At 43.1% G+C, this 19,193-nt stretch overlaps 1 protein-coding gene across 4 annotated transcripts in view; it reads left to right on the plus strand.

Annotated features, from left to right (window-relative positions):
- Positions 1–19,193, plus strand: part of LOC102226457 (rho GTPase-activating protein 39-like) — a 92,941-nt gene that overhangs the window by 68,976 nt on the left and 4,772 nt on the right. For all 4 annotated transcript variants that reach the window (XM_023339618.1, XM_023339619.1, XM_023339620.1 and 1 more), the window contains 4 exons: positions 8,442–8,515; positions 8,735–8,934; positions 11,907–11,998; positions 12,796–12,965. In XM_023339618.1, the coding sequence (XP_023195386.1) occupies positions 8,442–8,515; positions 8,735–8,934; positions 11,907–11,998; positions 12,796–12,965 (536 nt within the window). The remainder of the gene's footprint in view (positions 1–8,441; positions 8,516–8,734; positions 8,935–11,906; positions 11,999–12,795; positions 12,966–19,193) is intronic.

The raw sequence follows: 19,193 nt of genomic DNA on the forward strand, positions 1-19,193 counted from the left end.
TTTGTCATTTTGCTCATTTCTCCAGCCTCCGATTTAAATTGTTCTATGTTTAATTGTTATGACTGGTCAGAAGATGTCTTAACTTTGTTTCATTTATTTTTTTTATTTCAAACAGGTTTCCTAATCAAACAAAAACAAGTTATCAGTAAGACAAGAGAAAACATGTGCATACATAACTAAGAATAAAATAATTAGCTTGCATTTTCTGTTGAAGTTGTCATGTTGGAGGTTAGATGCCTGACCCACATGCAGAAACACACCAGGGAAACTTGGAAATCAGATGAAGGTGATTTATTATACAAGTGATAGAAATGACAGAAAGAGGGGTTTTTGACTACTGGTCAGTGAACCAGGCTTCCCGGGACACTAGGGAGAGACGAAAGCAGAGGTGAGATATGTACAGCGTAGTGGGAATCTGATGACAGACTGAGTAGCTTACTGGATTGATGAAGAATCCACCAGGGGGGAAATACTGTGGTGACTGGGGTTAGGTTGGTCCTGGAGAGGGAGCTGAGAGCTGACAGAAGGTTTTGGGTTGCGTTGGAGGGTGGACAGGTAGACTCACAGGCAGTGGATGAAGAGGAGCAGTTCATTGCCAGCAATGGATGAAGAAAACCAGAAGATCCTTCAGTGAGAGTTTGCTTGAGGAGGTTGGGTTCTTGGGCAACACTAACGGAATGGTCCAAGGCACCACAGAGGAATTTCTAGAAACAGAACAAAGAAAGTCTTTAACTAGAGATTTGCTAGGTGATCTCAGAGACGAGCTCAGAGTGGCTCAAGGTACCCAGATAAGTTAACACTCAGGCGCTGAAGTGCTGGCAGATTGCTCCTCCTATACTCAACACTGATGGCAGCAAACAAGTTACAGGTGTGTGAAGGTGCAGGAGTCAGGCCCTCCTTCCAGGTTGTTTGTTACTCTAGCAATAGTCAGTCCCGCCCACTCTTCACAACTCCTCAGAGCTGACTACTGACCCGTTCTCTGTCTAACAGGTCCGGAATATCTCTAAGACCTGGGTCTTACCCTACAGGAGGTCTATGAGAGATAATCTGTTTAAACTGGTGGCGAGAGAGGCTCATCTAGCTCTAACTACCTTCGATCCAGAAGTTACGACCCTCTACAGTTAAGGAACAGTCAACTGAGTAGCCCTCACAGCTGCATAGTCCCAATAACCACTTCTGTCAACGGTAGCCCCCTCTCTTAAATAACCTGCACTTGGAAATGGCTAGATTAGATTTAGTGACTTAGATTCAAGTCCCAGGGTCGTTATTTTTACACTCACTGAAGGAAAGTCCGAAGCCACCACATTACTGGAATCATGTACACTAATTTTACTTTAATTGGAGAAACTAAATAACCAATGACTCAATTAATTTCAATGTCCACCAACTTCTACAAAATTTTTAAGATATTTTTATTAAGCAAGCTTTAGCAGGGATGAGCGACATACAGATTAATTATTAGAGATTACATTTCTAATTTAAAATGATAAAATCAATATAAACCAAACATTTCATCCTAACTCCCTTCCCTGACCTGTGTCGCTAGTAAACTGAGAGAGGCTTTTGGGGAGCAGTTCAACTCCTACCCAGATGGCAGTTGATCTTGGCAACAGAAGTCTTTAATTCCTTGGTTCAGAATCTTTGTCTTTGTGTAGTAAAATCCTCTTTAGAATAGAAGCAAAGCTGAATTGGTCCTTGTCCTTCGAACATCCAATCCTTCATCCCTCCCGGGATCTTTGTCTTTTTTCCAAGTCCATTGCGGTTGGTTTGAGATCGTTGGGTTGAGGCAGAGTTGGCAGTAGAATCAGGAGCCGGGGCTGGGGGCTGATGGATCTTGTCCCTTCTTGGCGGCACGAAGTCTCAACTTCCCCATGACTCCAGTGTGCGGTCCTCTGCTGATGTTTCCTCTGCGTCCTCTTGTTGACTCGCCGCCGCGGACTAAGAACGGTTTCTTCCTCTTTCTGCTGTCTTTTATACCATCTCAGCCCATTGTTGTGTATGGGGGAGATGGTATACGTGACTTCTTAAACGTTCGATAAGTCTGTGGAAAGTCCCAACCTTTCCCAACCATCAGCCCTTGCGTGACTCACAGCGCTACACATCATGTGAACTTCCCCTTTTCCAAGGCCATCTGGCAGACTTCCTTAAAAATCCCCTATGCCTTCGTTCTGCTCAGCTTGCCTATTGCGACACAGCCTGAGAACAGGACCTCACCCATTACTTTAAATCAACACATTTCTGTTAATTCATTATAAATCATTAACACAATCATGCTATCATTTATCATTTACATTCCTCATAACTTTAAGTATGTTTTCAAATCAACATGTTCCTATAAATCTCATTTGTTAATTATCAACCATGACTGTAAATCACGTACATAATTATCAGTCATAATCATCATGTTTTTATAAGCATTACAGATTAAAATACAAAAATACATTTCAGAAAATCATTCAGTGTTTAAATATGCACATGTATATTTATGTATCTTTAATTATACTTAAATCAAACTGCAAGATTGCTTTATTTTTCTCAGGCCTTTATGCTCTGTTTTCTGCGTGTACCTGGAAAGATCTCACACCCCTATGGCAGTTTTCACGACAAGGTACATGTGGTATCCAGGCTCTATCTGGTGGGCAACTAAAAGAAAGCAGCAGACAACAGTCCCCAAAACCCCAGTTCCCAACAGAAATGGAGTAGGAAGAAGTGAACACTTATTTAATACTACCTCTTTTCTCAATTTAATGAAATATATTACTTACCGACTCAGTAATTATCAGAAATTTGTCATTAACCCTCTATGGCATGGCGTTGCCCTCAGGCAACAAACCACATAGCTGTACCTCACATTGCTCCTTTATTTTATTTTTTGGGGGGCATGATTTTTGACATATTTTTGTCCAAAAAATAGTTCTTTTATGAATATAGTTTTTGTTTGATTTGTATTTCATTTCTCATAATCAGTGTAGACAATCTTGGTGTTCTAGACCAATGTTACCCTGAGGCAACAAACCCAAATCTGGTTCCAGGAGGTGTCAGAGTCCGATTTTATGATTGACATGTAATTAGGGACCACCAAGCTCCCAAAGAATGCAGGAAAATATTTCTTCCCCACAAAAATAAAAAGTCATGCCATAGAGGGTTAAAACCCTGTTATGGTATTCATAATGATAGTAATAATTGTAAATAACAACTGGACATACAGCATCAGAATATTACAAACTCTTTGCCGATATACACCCTATAAATTCTTCATAATTTGTGTTATACACTGCCTGGCCAAAAAAAAAGTCGCCGCCAAAAAATGGTCACACTCTCTAATATTTTGTTGGACCGCCTTTAGCTTTGATTACAGCCCTCATTCGCTGTGGCATTGTTTCAATAAGCTTCTGCAGTGTCACAAGATTTATTTCCATCCAGTGTTGCATTAATCTTTCAACAAGATCTTGTATTGATGATGGGAGAGTCTGACCACTGCTCAAAGCCTTCTCCAGCACATCCCAAAGATTCTCAATGGGGTTAAGGTCTGGACTCTGTGGTGGCCAATCCATGTGTGAAAAAGATGTCTCATGCTTCCTGAACCACTCTTTCACAATGTGAGCCCGATGAATCCTGGCATTGTCATCTTGGAATATGCCCGTTCCATTTGGGAAGACAAAATCCATTGATGGAATAACCTGGTCATTCAATATATTCAGGTAGTCAGCTGACCTCATTCTTTGGGCACACAATGTTGCTGAACCTAGACCTGACCAACTGCAGCAACCCCAGATCATAGCACTGCCCCCACAGGCTTGTACAGTAGGCACTAGGCATGATGGGTGCATCACTTCACCTGCCTCTCTTCTTACCCTAATGTGCCCATCACTCTGGAAAAGGATAAATCTGGACTCATCAGACCACATGACCCTCTTCCATTCCTCCAGAGTCCAATCTTTATGCTCCCTAGCAAACTGAAGCCTTTTTTCCTGGTTAGCCTTACTGATTAGAGGTTTTCTTACAGCTACACAGCTGTTCAATCCCAACCCCTTGAGTTCCCTTCGCATTGTGCGTGTGGAAATGCTTTTGCGTTCACAATTAAACATACTCCTGAGTTCTGCTGTTGTTTTTCTTCGATTTGATTTGACCAAACGTTTAAGTAATCGCCGATCACGATCATTCAGGATTTTTTTCCGACCACATTTCTTCCTGGAAGACAATGGTTCCCCACCATCCTTCCAGTTTTTAATGATGCGTTGGACAGTTCTTAACCCAATTCTAGTAGTTTCTGCAATCTCCTTAGATGTTTTCTCTGCTTGATGCATGCCAATGATTTGACCCTTTTTAAACAGACTGACGTCTTTTCCACGACCACAGGATGTGTCTTTTGCCATGGTTGTATAAGAAATGAGGAGTTACTCATTGCATCAGCTGGGGTTAAATAACTTGTTGCCAGCTGAAAGATAATCGCCTATGCAGTACTTATCCAATAGGAGGCTTGTACCTATTTGCTTAGTTATATCCAGGTGGCGACTTTTTTTTTTGGCCAGGCAGTGTATAACAAAGACTAAAATCCAGAAAAACAATGATGATAGTGATAGTAAAATAATAATAATCTGCTAATAAGGGTAATAGTAACACAGAAGAATAGCTAAGAGGCAACACTTGATATTCATGCATTTCAAGCTATGAACCTAATGTGTTGAAGTTGACTTTGTAGAAAGTCACACTGACAAACACTTCTAGTTAACTTCTAGTTGAATCCATCTGTTAAAGCAGTCAGCTTTCAGTAGTGTTGCTGGGCTCCCAAGGTACTTGTGTTTCGCTTTAACATCAACATTAAAAACAACAATTTTGGCAGAGGTGGAAAGAGCCATCAGATCCCTACAGGGAGGGAAAGCACCTGGCCCGGATGGGCTCACTTCGGAATTCTATAAAACATTTATGGATCTGTTGTCAAAGCCCTATCTATCCATGCTGAATGACTCATTTGGTACCGGTGTCCTCCCCCCTTCCCTCCGGGAAGCAAATATATCCTTAATTCTTAAGAAATCAAAACCCCCAGAAAATTGTGGCTCCTATAGACCCATCTCATTACTTAATGTAGATTTAAAAATACTGTCCAAAATTCTAGCAACACGCTTGGAAAACATTCTACCCCTTCTGATAGGGATAGACCAAACGGGTTTTATCAAGGGTCGTAATTCCTGCAATAACCTCAGACGTCTTTTGAATGTGATTCAGCTGTGTCAACAGCGGGCGATGGATGGTCTCGTAGTCTCCTTAGACGCAGAGAAGGCATTCGACCGTGTGGAATGGTCATATCTGTTTCATACCTTGCATCAATTTGGACTGGGCCCCAACTTTATCAGCTGGATTAAAGGCCTCTACAGTTGTCCTTTAGCTTCAGTTATTACAAATGGGGTTAGGTCTAGAAACTTTGAGGTGGGAAGGGGAAACATGCAGGGCTGCCCCCTTTCGCCTCTTTTATTCACTCTTGCAATTGAACCGATGGCCGAAGCAATTCGTAGTGACCCCACTGTATTCGGTGTCCGCACTAATCGGGGGACGCATAAAATTTCTTTATATGCTGACGATGTTCTGTTGTTTCTCTCTAGACCTACCACTTCAGTCGACAGAGTCATTGCAATTATTAACCATTATGGCTCATTCTCGGGATACAAAATAAACTTCTCCAAATCCGAGGCCATGCCCTTGGGTAGACAACTTTATATCCCTAATTCCCCTTTTAAGTTGTCCCCTGCAGGATTTAAATATCTTGGCATATTTGTCACACCTGTCTTCGATCAGATGTTGAAAACAAACTTTGTCCCATTATTTGAAAAAATTAAGCTAGACCTTGAACGCTGGAATTGTCTTCCCATATCTTGGCTGGGCAGAATTTCGCTTCTTAAGATGAACATTCTCCCTCGTTTGTTGTACCCAATTAGGATGGTTCCTATTTTGTTTACTCAGAGGTGGATCCAAAAATTAAAGAGTTGGTTTGGTTCCTTTATCTGGGCCAAAAGAAGGGCATTCATAAAAATGTCAACACTACAGCTGCCAAGAAACATGGGAGGCTTAGATCTTCCAGATCTAAAAAAAATATCAATTGAGTTCTCTGATATTATATGCCTGAGAGTGGATATTTGGAAACTCATCCACAGTGTGGCTGGATATAGAAGCCTCGTTATGTGATTGTCCTCTTAAAAGCCTGCTTTTTCTTAAAAATATGAAAACAATAAAGAATTGCTGTAACAATCCAATCACTGTGAATACAGTCAAGGCCTGGAGGGCGGTTCAACATATCGAGGGAAGAACTGGGAAAACATCCCCATTTACACCCTTTGTCCAGAACCCTGACTTTCTTCCGGGTGTGTTAGATGCAGGTTTTGGGGAATGGGTGGCTAAGGGTGTTTCCTCTTTGGGCTGTCTTTTTAAGGAAGGGATCCTAATGTCTTTTAATGAAGTTATGGAAGCCTTTGGAGTAGGGAAAAATAACCTCTTCCGTTTCTTCCAGCTAAGAGACTTTATTAAAAAAGAAACAACTCTACTCAGGGACACGGATGTTTCGGGCACTGAAAAACTGTTTTTCGGAACTCATGAAGTGTCACTCAGTATGTGCTACAAAATATTAAAATGTCATAAGTGTCATTTATCAACTCTGGCCCAGGCCTGGGGAGGAGAGCTGAATATCGAGATTACTGATGAAATGTGGAGCAGTATTTGGAACTCTGCCAGAAAAATTACTATTTGTAATCGCTCCTGGGCGTTGCAACTTAAATTACTACATAGAGCTCACTTGGCCCCAAACCAGGTATCTAAGTTTAAACCGGGGTCCTCTTCACTGTGCCCTAAATGCAAAATACATGAAGGCAGCCTCACACACTGTCTTTGGTCATGCCCCAAGATCCAGATGTACTGGGAATCTATTCTGGTTGAGACTAGGAAAATTATCAAAACTAATATTGATCTCGATCCAGTGTCTCTTCTCCTTGGTCTACCAAATAAACATATTAAAAATCAAAACAAGAGTAAGTTATATAATGTCATAATTTTCTGTGCTCGAAAGAATATTTTGTTACAATGGATCTCTAATAATTCTCCTACTATTATTGGATGGAAGAGGCTTATTTTGGAATATATCCCTCTCGACTTTCTAACATGCCATGTCCACTCTAAGACTGACATTTTTGGACGCATTTGGAAGCCCTTCTTGGACTATGCTGAAGGACACATGTCTACCATCCTGTCTTGAACATTTATAAATGTTTAGATGTGAATGATGATGGAAGTATGTATGCCCCCTATCTTATCTTCCCTTTTGACTCTGGATTGTATTGAGGAATTTAAAGGTGCCTAAACTCATAGAGTATATTAATAAAGGTTAAATAAGACTCGGAACTCCATCTGCTCATAGTCAAAACGAGAAGAGATTTTAATGCACATCTGCGGAACTAAACATCACATACACATCGTTACAGTAGTCCCAAAATCTTTTGACTTCTATTTCTGGTATTAGTTTTTTATAGGGTCCGAGCTCTATTGGTGTGTATTGGAAAGCCTCGACCAATGGCGTTGCTTTCCTCCATTTACGTAGTTCATTTGGCTCCGTCTTACACTGGATGTGTATTGGAAGTTCCTTGGAAATATTCAGACCTATTGGCCTCCAACATCTGCTCCATTTCAAAGGTGCAAAACAAGTCAATTATTATTCTTATCTATCCAAACTGTTTATTTCCCAGACATTCTTTCCGTCTCACTTCGGCTTCGCACGCCAGGGGAAGCTGGGAGCTAGGTCAACTTGACCTTCTATGGCGCGCAATTTCCTCAGTGCAAAACAACTCCATAAAGAGTATTTCCGCTCTTACATAATCCCAATCCATTTGACACAATACATTTCTTTTAGGTTAAAACATATCTTAGTGCGAATCCAACCAACAAACATAATTTTTAACTATTAATATAATTATATTCCTCTACAACTGCACTGCTGAGCTTTTGTTCTGTGTTGTGTTGTTGTTATTAAACAAAAAATTAATAAACATATCTACAAAAAAAAACAATTTTTGTTTAAACCTTTATTTTAGGTAACATGTTTAAGATCTTGTTCTCATAAATATGTCTTGTGTTGCATGTCAGGTCCCTCAGGAGACAAACTGAGCAGTCAGAGTCCAGAAGGTTCGGACATGTTCTGAGAGGAGATAAGACCTGATATGCAACACAGGACATGTATGCAAATGAGGACTGATCTTTTCTCATCAGTTAAGTGGGAAAAACAAGACACTAAGGTCTGTGTTGTTGCCACACTGGTGTGACTGTAGCTCCTGAATTAATGAAAAGAATGAGAAAAGAAAAAAAGTGATAGAAGAAAATCTGTTTATGTTGAAAGAATCCATCAGCATGGACTCAAACAGGAACAATTTTAATTGCTGAAACTTTGTCTTTTTGTTTTCAAGGAGTTGCCATTAGCAGCTACGCCAAATACTGCTACAGGAAACTGATGAAAGCTGCTTTGACTGGAGCCAAAAAGGTAAAGATTAACCACAGATCTAAAACAACTGAGCTGGGGAAACGTGCAGAGCAAAAAAAACCCAGAAGATGCAAAAGTTTGTAAGATTGTGACAATTCACAAACAGGGAAGACATACCATACTCAATCCATCTAATGCATTGGAGTACTGTACTGATATATGACTATCAGGTTTTGGTAGCCCTGTGTGTTCCATAAATGTTTCTGTGTGTCTCATCAGGGGCTCCAGAAGCCCTCTCTTGAGGAAATCCAGCACGCCAGGAATGCCATATTTAGTCCATCCATGTTTGGCTCTTCATTAGAGGAAGTAATGGTGCTTCAGAAGGAGCGATATCCAGACCGCCAGCTGCCCTGGGTCCAGGCCCGTCTCTCTGAAGAGGTTCTGGGTCTCAATGGAGACCAAACAGAGGGCATTTTCAGGTGAGGGACATATAGAAGGAAGCAAAATGAGTTCAAGTAAGAAAATTGGCAGAAGCTGGAATATGGAAGAGTTAGATAGCGTTTCAGTTAGCTATAAGTCATATGACAAGAACTCTGTTTCTTAAAATATACAGTATATGGGTGCTTTTTGGTTTGGTTACCTCATCATACTTCTCTGGTAATATTTGGAAGCATGATTGTAAGTTCGTTCTAATTCCTTTTCTGGGTTGTGTGGAGAATTAACTGTTCTCTATGCTGAGTTCTTGATGTATGAGGTTACAGAAGAGTCAGTGAGTTGAATTCATGAATTCCATTTATTAATACCAAAATACAGCTCGCCCATTATGACCTGCTACCTTTAAGAGCTAACAGTCAAAATGGCATCCCAGAAGAGTTTGTGATCTCCTTTTTAGCCTCTATCTAGGTTACGCCCCAAAGAGGGTGTTACCTAGCTCCTAGTATGCTGTAATCTTAGCTATGAGGGCGTTTCCTAACCTGTCGTTTCTTTTAGCTTTAGCTCAGCAACAATATAGAGCGAGAAGGAAAACACAGAATTATTTATTCTCAACATTCCCTCTTTTGGGATAAATAGCAGTCATTAAATATGTCCATGTGTGTTCTAAGCTATCTAGTGGACCGTTCCTTCCAGCTGTCACCAGGAATCTTGTCCTCCTCCATACATCAGTACATCTCCAGTAACCCCCCATAGGATCTTGGTGTTGCCACAAGTCATGAATGCTGCGATGCTACACTGCAGCAGCTTGAAGTGGGCCAGGACCGCCCGAGACTGCAACATGATCAACAGAAAACACAGAATCTCCAGGCTGGTGCAGCTGTTGAAGATGTTAGCTTGGGTGGCTGCTCCTTGGTCATCAGCAGCTTGTTGAACTACTGCAGCTTGAGCTCAGCATAGAGCCACATGTCCAGCCTCATCAGCCGTCTTCAGCAGCTCACCTCGAGAGTCGGTCACGTTGGTAGAATCGTTCACCTGGCAGGTCAACCTAATGAGGAAGGTGACCAAAGTGTCAGTGCATTGCTTCTCCACAGGTTTGCTGAGCATGGTTGCTGGCATGGACTGACTGCGGCCAAACACCACAAATGCGCCACCGGCTGCCATTCGGAACCGCCTGATACCCTGCCCGGTCCGGGCCGGTTCCAGAGACAGTCCTCTCATCACAGTGCTGTCGCTGGTTCCCTCACAGGTCATAACTTTGGACCAGGAAGCGATATGGATGAATGAAAAAAAAAAATTATACAAAAGTGTTTCACTGTAAAGATGGTTTGTAGTGTGATTTGTTGCAACCTGGTGTGTGAATCAAACTTCAGTGGAGTTTGAAAACAAAATATGTGTATAGGTTTATGTCTGGTTGAACGATGTGTGTGCCAGTTGATTAATTTTTTTTTGCTGGGGGAGGGAGGGAGAGATTTTATTGTAATCCATAGGAGGGCCCAGAAAATCTTTAGGAACCACTGGGTTAGGTAGACCTGGATTTATGTGTCACTTCAACTCAATTAAGAATATATAGAAGATATGCTGTGATCCAATTGTTTTCCAATCTGTTTGTGTTTGAGATAAACATAATCAATTAATATCACATCCACAATACTAGTTATAAAATTTCATCATGTCCAATTTGTTCCTGTACACCAAGGCACTCAGAAAGCACCAATTACTTCAGTTAGTAAGTTAGTTTGTTAGTAAAAACAAATTTCCAAACTGGATGAGACAGTCTCTTAATAAAAAAAAATCAATAAATTCCATCTACTTCAAACCAAGGCTGAATTCTGATTGCTCCTCTTCCATTATATTCATTCCCACATTGAAGTAAAATTATCAAATTAATTAGAATCTCAACATAGTATTTCAATTTAGATTGGAATCATAAGTTGTCTCCAAGACAAGAATATTTTGTAGCCAATATAATGAACTTAAATCAATCTGCAGCTGTTCCATAATTTCTGATTTAAATCAGACATCCAATCATATTTATTTTACCCATCCTGTAACCTTATTTTAAACACTTTAAAGTGATCACTTTAAATGAAAATGCCATAAGAATTAATAAAATGTGTCGTGTGCTCCAAGTAAATCTGTCCTGTTTTTATCTCCATTCTAAAAGATAACCTGAAAAGTAAGAAAAAATGTACCAACATTTTAGTATCCAATTTTTATTATACCAAGTAAATTTGAAGCAGTTATATATAAAGCAAAATTTCTAAAGTTTCAAAACAGCAGATGTCACCCTGTTTGTTTTCAATGTTACCTGTAAAATCTTGAGTAAAAACCCTGCAATCAGATGATTCTGCTTTAAATTAAATTTTGATATCAAAGTAGAATTTATGTAATCATTATCATTTTAGAAATCTCTGTGCAGTATTTGTCAAAATAAATTTATCCAAAACAGGTCACAGGCCCACATGTGTAACAGTTCAAAATTTCCCCCTTTTTTTTACACCTTTTTTAAAAGATTTTCTATTTAATTAAGGAACTTCACAAACCTAAAACCACTCTGTAACTTTCCCTAGATTTTTCCTCATCGTAATCTCTACATAGTTTAAAAATAAGAAGATGGACTCATTTTAAGCGATAAAAGACGAAACAAAAAGAAAAGGCGTTTGATAAAAGACGGAGGGAGCAGCCGCTCTATTTGCTGCACTATGATTTGGAGGCGAGTTATGTTTTTTCGTAGTTAACATTTTTATCTGAATAAACATCCATGTTTATTAAGCACATGATAGTTTCCACATATCATCTCTGATGTCCACTGGATTCCCTTCAGTGCTTACGTCACTGCGTTTTCTAATTGGCTACCTGTCACATTCAATATTCAACAGGTTGCGTTTTCGCTCCCAGTTAGGGAAACCAGGGCAAAAAAAAAATTGTAATTGTGTCATGTGAACTAGGCTTTAGCTTACACACCAACATGCAGAAGCTTTATCTGATGATTCCTGCCTTTGCCTTTGATCTCTAGGGTTCCAGGGGACATAGATGAAGTTAATGCTCTAAAGCTGCAAGTTGATCAATGGAAAATTCCCACAGGACTGGAAGATCCACACATCCCAGGTGAACAGGATACTATGTTTTTCTAATGTTTCTATCATAGAGATAAAAATTGTTCCATGTATTCTTTGTAATAGCTCAGTAACATGCATCTGGTGGCAAAATTAAGTCCAACTCTCTTTCAGATCCAGTTACACAGTTTTAATCCTAAACATAGCTTAGTAAAGTCAGTTGATTAGAACTGAGTTACAAAGCATGGATTTGGGGACTTTGCATCAAGTTCTTGTCCTGAGCAAGTCAGTGGTGAAAGTGAAAAGTATTTTTTTCCTTTTAACATAGAGACCTCAAGCAAAGTCTGTGAGGATTTAAACAGGCAAAACCTGTGCAAAGAAGATGTTTTAGTGGCCCTGGTAGTTTTTGTGAAATAATTCAGTTTCTGTGCAAAGTAAAGCATCTAGCGTAAAACTATGATGTTTGGAAAAGCTGTATTAAAAACATTGTTCTGTTTAACAGCACTTGGGGAATTTTTGAACAGTACTTAAAATTTAAGGGGAGGGGAGAGTAATATTTTTGACCTCAACTATAACTCCATACATTTCTCTAACTCATTTTTATAGATTAAGAGATGATGTGTCATGAATTGGATTTGTTCTGCTCAACACTTGAAAGGGGCCAGTCACTTGGTGACTTTGTATCACCTGTATAATTATGGTAACTTATCTTGTTTATTAACCTGAGTCAGTTAAGCATGTAGATATTAAGGAGGAGGGACTGAAAGATGGATCTGGGGATCTGAAGATCATCAGGGTATTGTTTAAATGTTCTAACCTGTTGCTCTGTGTTGTCGGGTTCAATCCCAGCTTCTCTGTTGAAACTCTGGTACCGGGAACTGGAGGAGCCGCTGATCCCTCACGAGTTCTACGAGGAGTGCATTAGTAGCTATGACAACCCAGAGGCTGCTGTCAATGTGGTTTTGGGCCTGCCACACATCAACAAGCTGGTACTCTGCTACCTCATTCGCTTCCTACAGGTAACAGACTCACTCACAGTGCCATGAAGATGTGCTGTTGTATCAATCACCTGATCATTTTCTGATTCAGTTGGAGCTGAAATATTTCAACCATTTCACACTGAGGCAATTGATGAACAACTGGTTCCTTTTACTTTTACTCATATACAGTATATAATGGTGCATGGTAATAAATTCATCCCAGCTATACCTGATTAAGGGAGTTCTTGTCTTCCTCTCGAAAATTATTTTTGCAAAGTCACAACATCTATATTCAGTATAACCTGTTATCAAAAAACTTATCTCCAACAATGTCTAGAGCAATCCTATTTCTCCAGGAGTAAGGAATGGTGTTGTCCAGTTATTCTGCCACATTTTTTTTCTTTTTTAAAGGCAGACAAACATGCTGAAACTCCTCATACCTCAGCAGACTTAAGGGGATCCATGATTAGTTGTAACATCCATCCATCCATCCATCTTCTTCCGCTTATCCGGGGTCGGGTCGCGGGGGTAGCAGCTTCAGAAGGGAGGAACAGACTTCCCTCTCCCCGGCCACTTCTTCCAGCTCTTCCGGGGGAATCCCAAGGCGTTCCCAGGCCAGCCAAGAGACATAGTCCCTCCAGCGTGTCCTGGGTCTTCCCCGGGGCCTTCAGGGAGGCGTCCAGGAGGCATCCTGACCAGATGCCCGAGCCACCTCAACTGGCTCCTCTCGATGTGAAGGAGCAGCGGCTCTACTCTCAGTCCCTCCCGGATGACTGAGCTTCTCACCCTATCTCTAAGGGAGAGCCCAGACACCCTACGGCACAGGTGTCAAACTCCAGGCCTCGAGGGCCGCAGTCCTGCAGTTTTTAGATGTGCCACAGCTACAAAACAGTGAAATGAAATGTCTTAATTACCTCCTCCTTGTGTAGATCAGTTCTCCCAGCCTTGCTAATGACCTAATTATTCTATTCAGGTGTGGTGCAGCAGAGGCACATCTAAAAGTTGCAGGACAGTGGCCCTCGAGGACTGGAGTTTGACACCCCTGCCCTACGGAGAAAACCCATTTCAACCGCTTGTATCCGCGATCTCGTTCTTTCGGTCATGACCCAAAGCTCATGACCATAGATGAGGGTGGGAACGTAGATCGACCGGTAAATCGAGAGCTTCGCTTTTTGGCTCAGCTCTCTCTTCACCACGACGAACCGGTACAGCGCCCGCTTGACGGCAGACACTGCACCAATCCGCCTGTCGATCTCCCGCTCTCTTCTTCCCTCATTCGTGAACAAGATCCCGAGATACTTGAACTCCTCCACTTGGGGCAGCGAGAGCTGCAGATCATGACCTGATGAAGCCAGAAGGACCACATTGTCTGCAAAAAGCAGCGATGAGATCCTAAGGCCACCAAATCGGATCCCCTCAACACCTTGGCTGCGCCTAGAAAATCTGTCCATGATAGTGACGGACAGAATCGGTGACAAAGGGCAGCCCTGGCGGAGTCCAACTCTCACCGGAAACTGCCGGCAATGCGGGCCAGACTCTGACACCGGTCATACAGGGACCTGACAGCCCGTATCAAAGGGCCCGGCACATCATACTCCTGGAGAACCCCCCACAGGGCTCCAAGAGTGACACGGTCGAACGCCTTCTCCAAGTCCACAAAACACATGTAGACTGGTTGGGCGAACTACCATGCACCCTCCAGGACCCTGCCGAGGGTGTAGAGCTGGTCCAGTGTTCCATGACCAGGACGAAAACCACACTGCTCTTCCTGAATCCGAGGTTTGACTATCCGATGGACTCTCTTCTCCAGGACCCCTGAATAGACCTTGCCAGGGAGGCTTAAGAGTGTCCTCCTCTATAATTGGAGCACACCCTCCGGTCCCCCTTTTCGAACAGGGGGACCACCACCCCAGTCTGCCAATCCAGGGGAACTGCCCCCGATGTCCATGCGATATTGCAGAGTCGCGTCAGCCAACACAACCATACAACATCCAGAGCCTTAAGAAACTCCGGGCGGATCTCATCCACCCCCGGGGCCCTGCCACCAAGGAGCTTTTTAATCACCTCGGCGACCTCGTCCCCAGAGATTGGAGAGCCCAACCCAGAGTCCCCAGGCTCAGCTTCCTCAATGGAAGGCATGTTGGTGGTATTGAGGAGGTCTTCAAAGTATTCTGTCCACCGGCCCACAACGTCCCGAGTTGAGGTCAGCAGCACACCATCCCCACTATAAACAGTGTTGGTGCCGTACTGCTTCCCCCCCCCCCCCCCCCCCCCCCCCCCGCCCCCCACTCCCCCCCCGAGATGCCGGATGGTGGACCAGAATCGCCTCGAAGCCGTATGGAAGTCTTTCTCCATGGCCTCTCCAAAGTCCTCCCACGCCCGAGTTTTTGCCTCAGCAACCACCTGAACCGCATGCCGCTTCGCCCACAAGTACCCATCAGCTGCTTCCGGGGTCCCACAGGCCAAAAAGGCCCGATAGGACTCCTTCTTCAGCCTGACGGCATCCCTCACCGAAGGTGTCCACCAACGGGTTCGAGGGTTGCCGCCGTGACAGGCACCGACAACCTTGCGGCCACAGCTCCGATCAGCCGCCTCGACAATGGAGGCACGGAACACAGTCCACTCAGACTCCATGTCCCCCACCTCCCCCGGGACATGTTTGAAGTTTTGCCAGAGATGGGAGTTAAAGCTCCGTCTCACAGGGGATTCTGCCAGACGTTCCCAGCAGACCCTCACAACACGTTTGGGCCTGCCAGGTCTGACCAGCTTCCTCCGCCACCACCGGAGCCAACTCACCACCAGGTAGTGGTCAGTGGACAGCTCCGCACCTCTCTTCACCCGAGTGTCCAAGACATACGGCCGCAGATCCGATGAAATGATGACAAAGTCGATCATCGAACTGCGGCCTAGGGTGTCCTGGTGCCAAGTGCACATATGGACACCTTTATGCCTAAACATGGTGTTCGTTATGGACAATCCATGACGAGCCCAGAAGTCCAACAACAGAACACCACTCGAGTTCAGATCAGGGGTCGCTGTTCCTCCCAACCACGCCCCTCCATGTCTCACTGTCATTGCCCACGTGAGCGTTGAAGTCCCCCAGCAGAACAAGGGAGTCCCCAGGAGGAGTACTCTCCAGTACCCCCTCTAAGGACTCCAAAAAGGGTGGGTAATCTGAACGGTCGTTCAGCCCGTAAGCACAAACAACAGTCAGGACCCGTCCCCCCCACCCGTAGGCGGAGGGAGGCTACCCTCTCGTTCACCAGGGTAAACCCCAATGTACAGGCGCTGAGATGGGGAGCAACAAGTATGCCCACTCCTGCCCGACGCCTCTCACCTTGGGCAACTCCAGAGTGGCTTCTCCTTGGGCTGCCACCTTATCGTGGTGGAGGGGTTTCAGTGCCCCAATGATCCTAGGAGCTATGCCGTCTGGGGCTTCATGCCCCTGGTAGGGTCACCCAAGGCAGAGAGGTCCTAGGTGAGGGACCAGACAAAGCGCAGCCCGTAGACCCCAATGATTAACAGCACCATTGGACTTCGTGTTCCCTCGCCTGGACGCGGGTCACCGGGGCCCCACTCTGCAGCCAGGCCTGGAGGGGGGGCACGATGGCGAGTGCCTTGTGGCCGGGCTTTTACCCATGGAGCGGAAACATGGGCCTCCCCTCCCATGGGCCCACCACCCGTGAGAGGGGCCTAAGGGGTCGGGTGCATTGTGTGATGGGTGGCGGCCAAGGGAGGGGACCCTGGCGGTCCGATCCTCGGTTGCAGAAGCTGGCTCTTGGGATTTCTTGAGTTGTAACAATAGACTTTATTTGAGAAATATTTATTTTATATGTAAAAACAATACCGTAACAATACTGTAGGTCGTTTTGTTTTTAGGCATTTTAATAAAATATTGTCACACGAACATCGCCATGTTGTTCACGCTGCAATGAATTCAGGTAAATGATGTTTATAGGTCCAACTGTGCTAGCTCTGTCCAGCCAAACAGGCTTAACGTTATTAAGCCTTTTCAATTTGAACCGGAGCACATCGAAATCGATCAGAACGTAGAAATCAAAAGAGGTGATGAAGATGACAAGGACCAAATGGATGAAGAGGACAGAGTTGACCGTAGGAGCTGGTGTTTTGCGGCTGCTGCTGCTGCTACCTTCAGCTTTGTAAATGAAACAATGAATGACACGTACCTCTGGTCAGACTGTGATCTGGTAAGTACTTCTATAGCTCTGTGTCTGGTCCACTAACAGCTGTTTAGCTCAGTCCTCCCTAGCTCATTCACCTGGGGAAGAGTGCCATGTGTCCAGACAACAGCATCAACACTGTAAATCCCTGCAGTCCACTGGCTGTAAAATGTATCTTTTGGTCATTGTGACATCTATAAAGAAAGACTACGTAACTATCATTTAACACTAAAACATGCAAGAGAGGCTTTCTTTGCAGATGTCATAAACAAAAACATTAACAATGCTCGAGCTTTATTTGCAACAGTTGACAGAATCACAAACCCTCCTGTGACGTTACCACCTGGACTTCAATCTAATGCCGCCTGCAACCAGTTTTCCAGCTTCTTTTCAGAGAAAATTCAAAAAATCAGAGGATTAATCTGTACATCCACTATAAAGTCAGTACCAATGCTGTGCCCAAACAAAACAAATACAGGAAAAATTACCCAATTCCAACTACTTAATTAAAAACCCTACAGGAAATTATAAGTCAACTAAGCTGTCTGGATGTTTCCTGCTGTCTGGATGTTTTACCCACACATTTCTTTAAGAAAGTCCTGCCTGTTATATCTGCTGATCTGGTCCAAATAGTAAACTCATCGCTCTCATCAGGCGTTTTCCCCCAGGCTTTGAAAATAGCAGTAATCAAACCACTTATAAAAAAGAACAATCTGGACAAATCACTAATGGAGAATTACAGGCCGATCTCCAACCTCCCATTCATCAACAAAGTTATTGAAAAAGCTGTTTAAACAATTAAATAGCTTCCTAACAATAACCAACCGCTTTGACTCCTTCCAGTCTGGTTTTCATGCTCAACACAGCACAGAGACCGCCCTCGTAAAAGTGTTCAATGATATCCATATAAATGCGGACTGTGGGAGAACCACAGTGCTGGTTCTGTTGGACCTCAGTGCAGCTTTTGACACTGTTGACCATGACATATTACTGAATCGACTGGAGAGTTGGGTCGGACTCTCTGGTCCAGTGCTTAACTGGTTTGAATCCTACATAAAGAACAGGGATTTATTTGTTTCAATTGAAAACTTCTCATCAAAGAGGTCAAAGGTCACATGTGGGGTACCCCAAGGTTCAATCCTAGGACCCCTTTTATTCAATATTTATATGCTCCCACTAGCTCAGGTTATAACAGGACATAATATTAGCTACCATAACTATGCAGATGACACACAGCTCTACATTACGATGTCACCAGGTGACTCAGAGCCCATCCAATCACTGAACAGATGCTTAGAACGGATAAATGTGTGGATGTGCCAAATTTTTCTCCAGCTGAACAGAAACAAAACTGAAGTTATTATTTTTGGACCTAAAGAGGAATGATCTAGAGTCAATGCACAGCTTCAGTTATTACAACTAAAAACCAGCGATCAGGCCCGAAACCTGGGAGTAGTGATGGACTCTGACCTGAACCTCCAGAGCCACATAAAGTCAGTTACAAAGTTGGCCTTCTATCACCTGAAGAACATTTCCAGGATTAAAGGACTAATGTCTCAGCAAGATCTAGAGAAACTCATCCATGCGTTCATCTTCAGTCGTATTGATTATTGCAACAGCGTCTTCACAGGTCTGTCCAACAAATCAATCAAACAGCTGCAGCTGATCCAGAACGCTGCTGCTTGCGTTCTCACTAAAACCAGGAAGATAGAGCACATAACACCAGTTTTAAAGTCCCTCCACTGGCTCCCTGTAGCTCAAAGAATAGACTTTAAAATACTGTTGTTAATTTATAAATCACTGAAAGGCTTAGCACCACAATACATTAAAGATCTGCTGTTATTTTATCAACCTTCCAGACCTCTCAGGTTCTGGTTCTGGTTCTGCTCTGCATCCCCAGAACCAGAACCAAACGAGGAGAAGCAGCTTTCAGCATCTATGCACCACAAATTTGGAACAAACTTCCAGAAAACTGTAAAACAGCTGAAACACTGACTTCTTTTAAATCTTGACTAAAAACCCACCTGTTTAGAATTGTATTTGAAATGTAATCAATTACAAATTTATTGATGGAACTTGACTTAAT

This window comes from Xiphophorus maculatus, chromosome 9 (assembly GCF_002775205.1).
Source record: "Xiphophorus maculatus strain JP 163 A chromosome 9, X_maculatus-5.0-male, whole genome shotgun sequence".
In the NCBI taxonomy this organism is placed as follows: domain Eukaryota; kingdom Metazoa; phylum Chordata; class Actinopteri; order Cyprinodontiformes; family Poeciliidae; genus Xiphophorus; species Xiphophorus maculatus.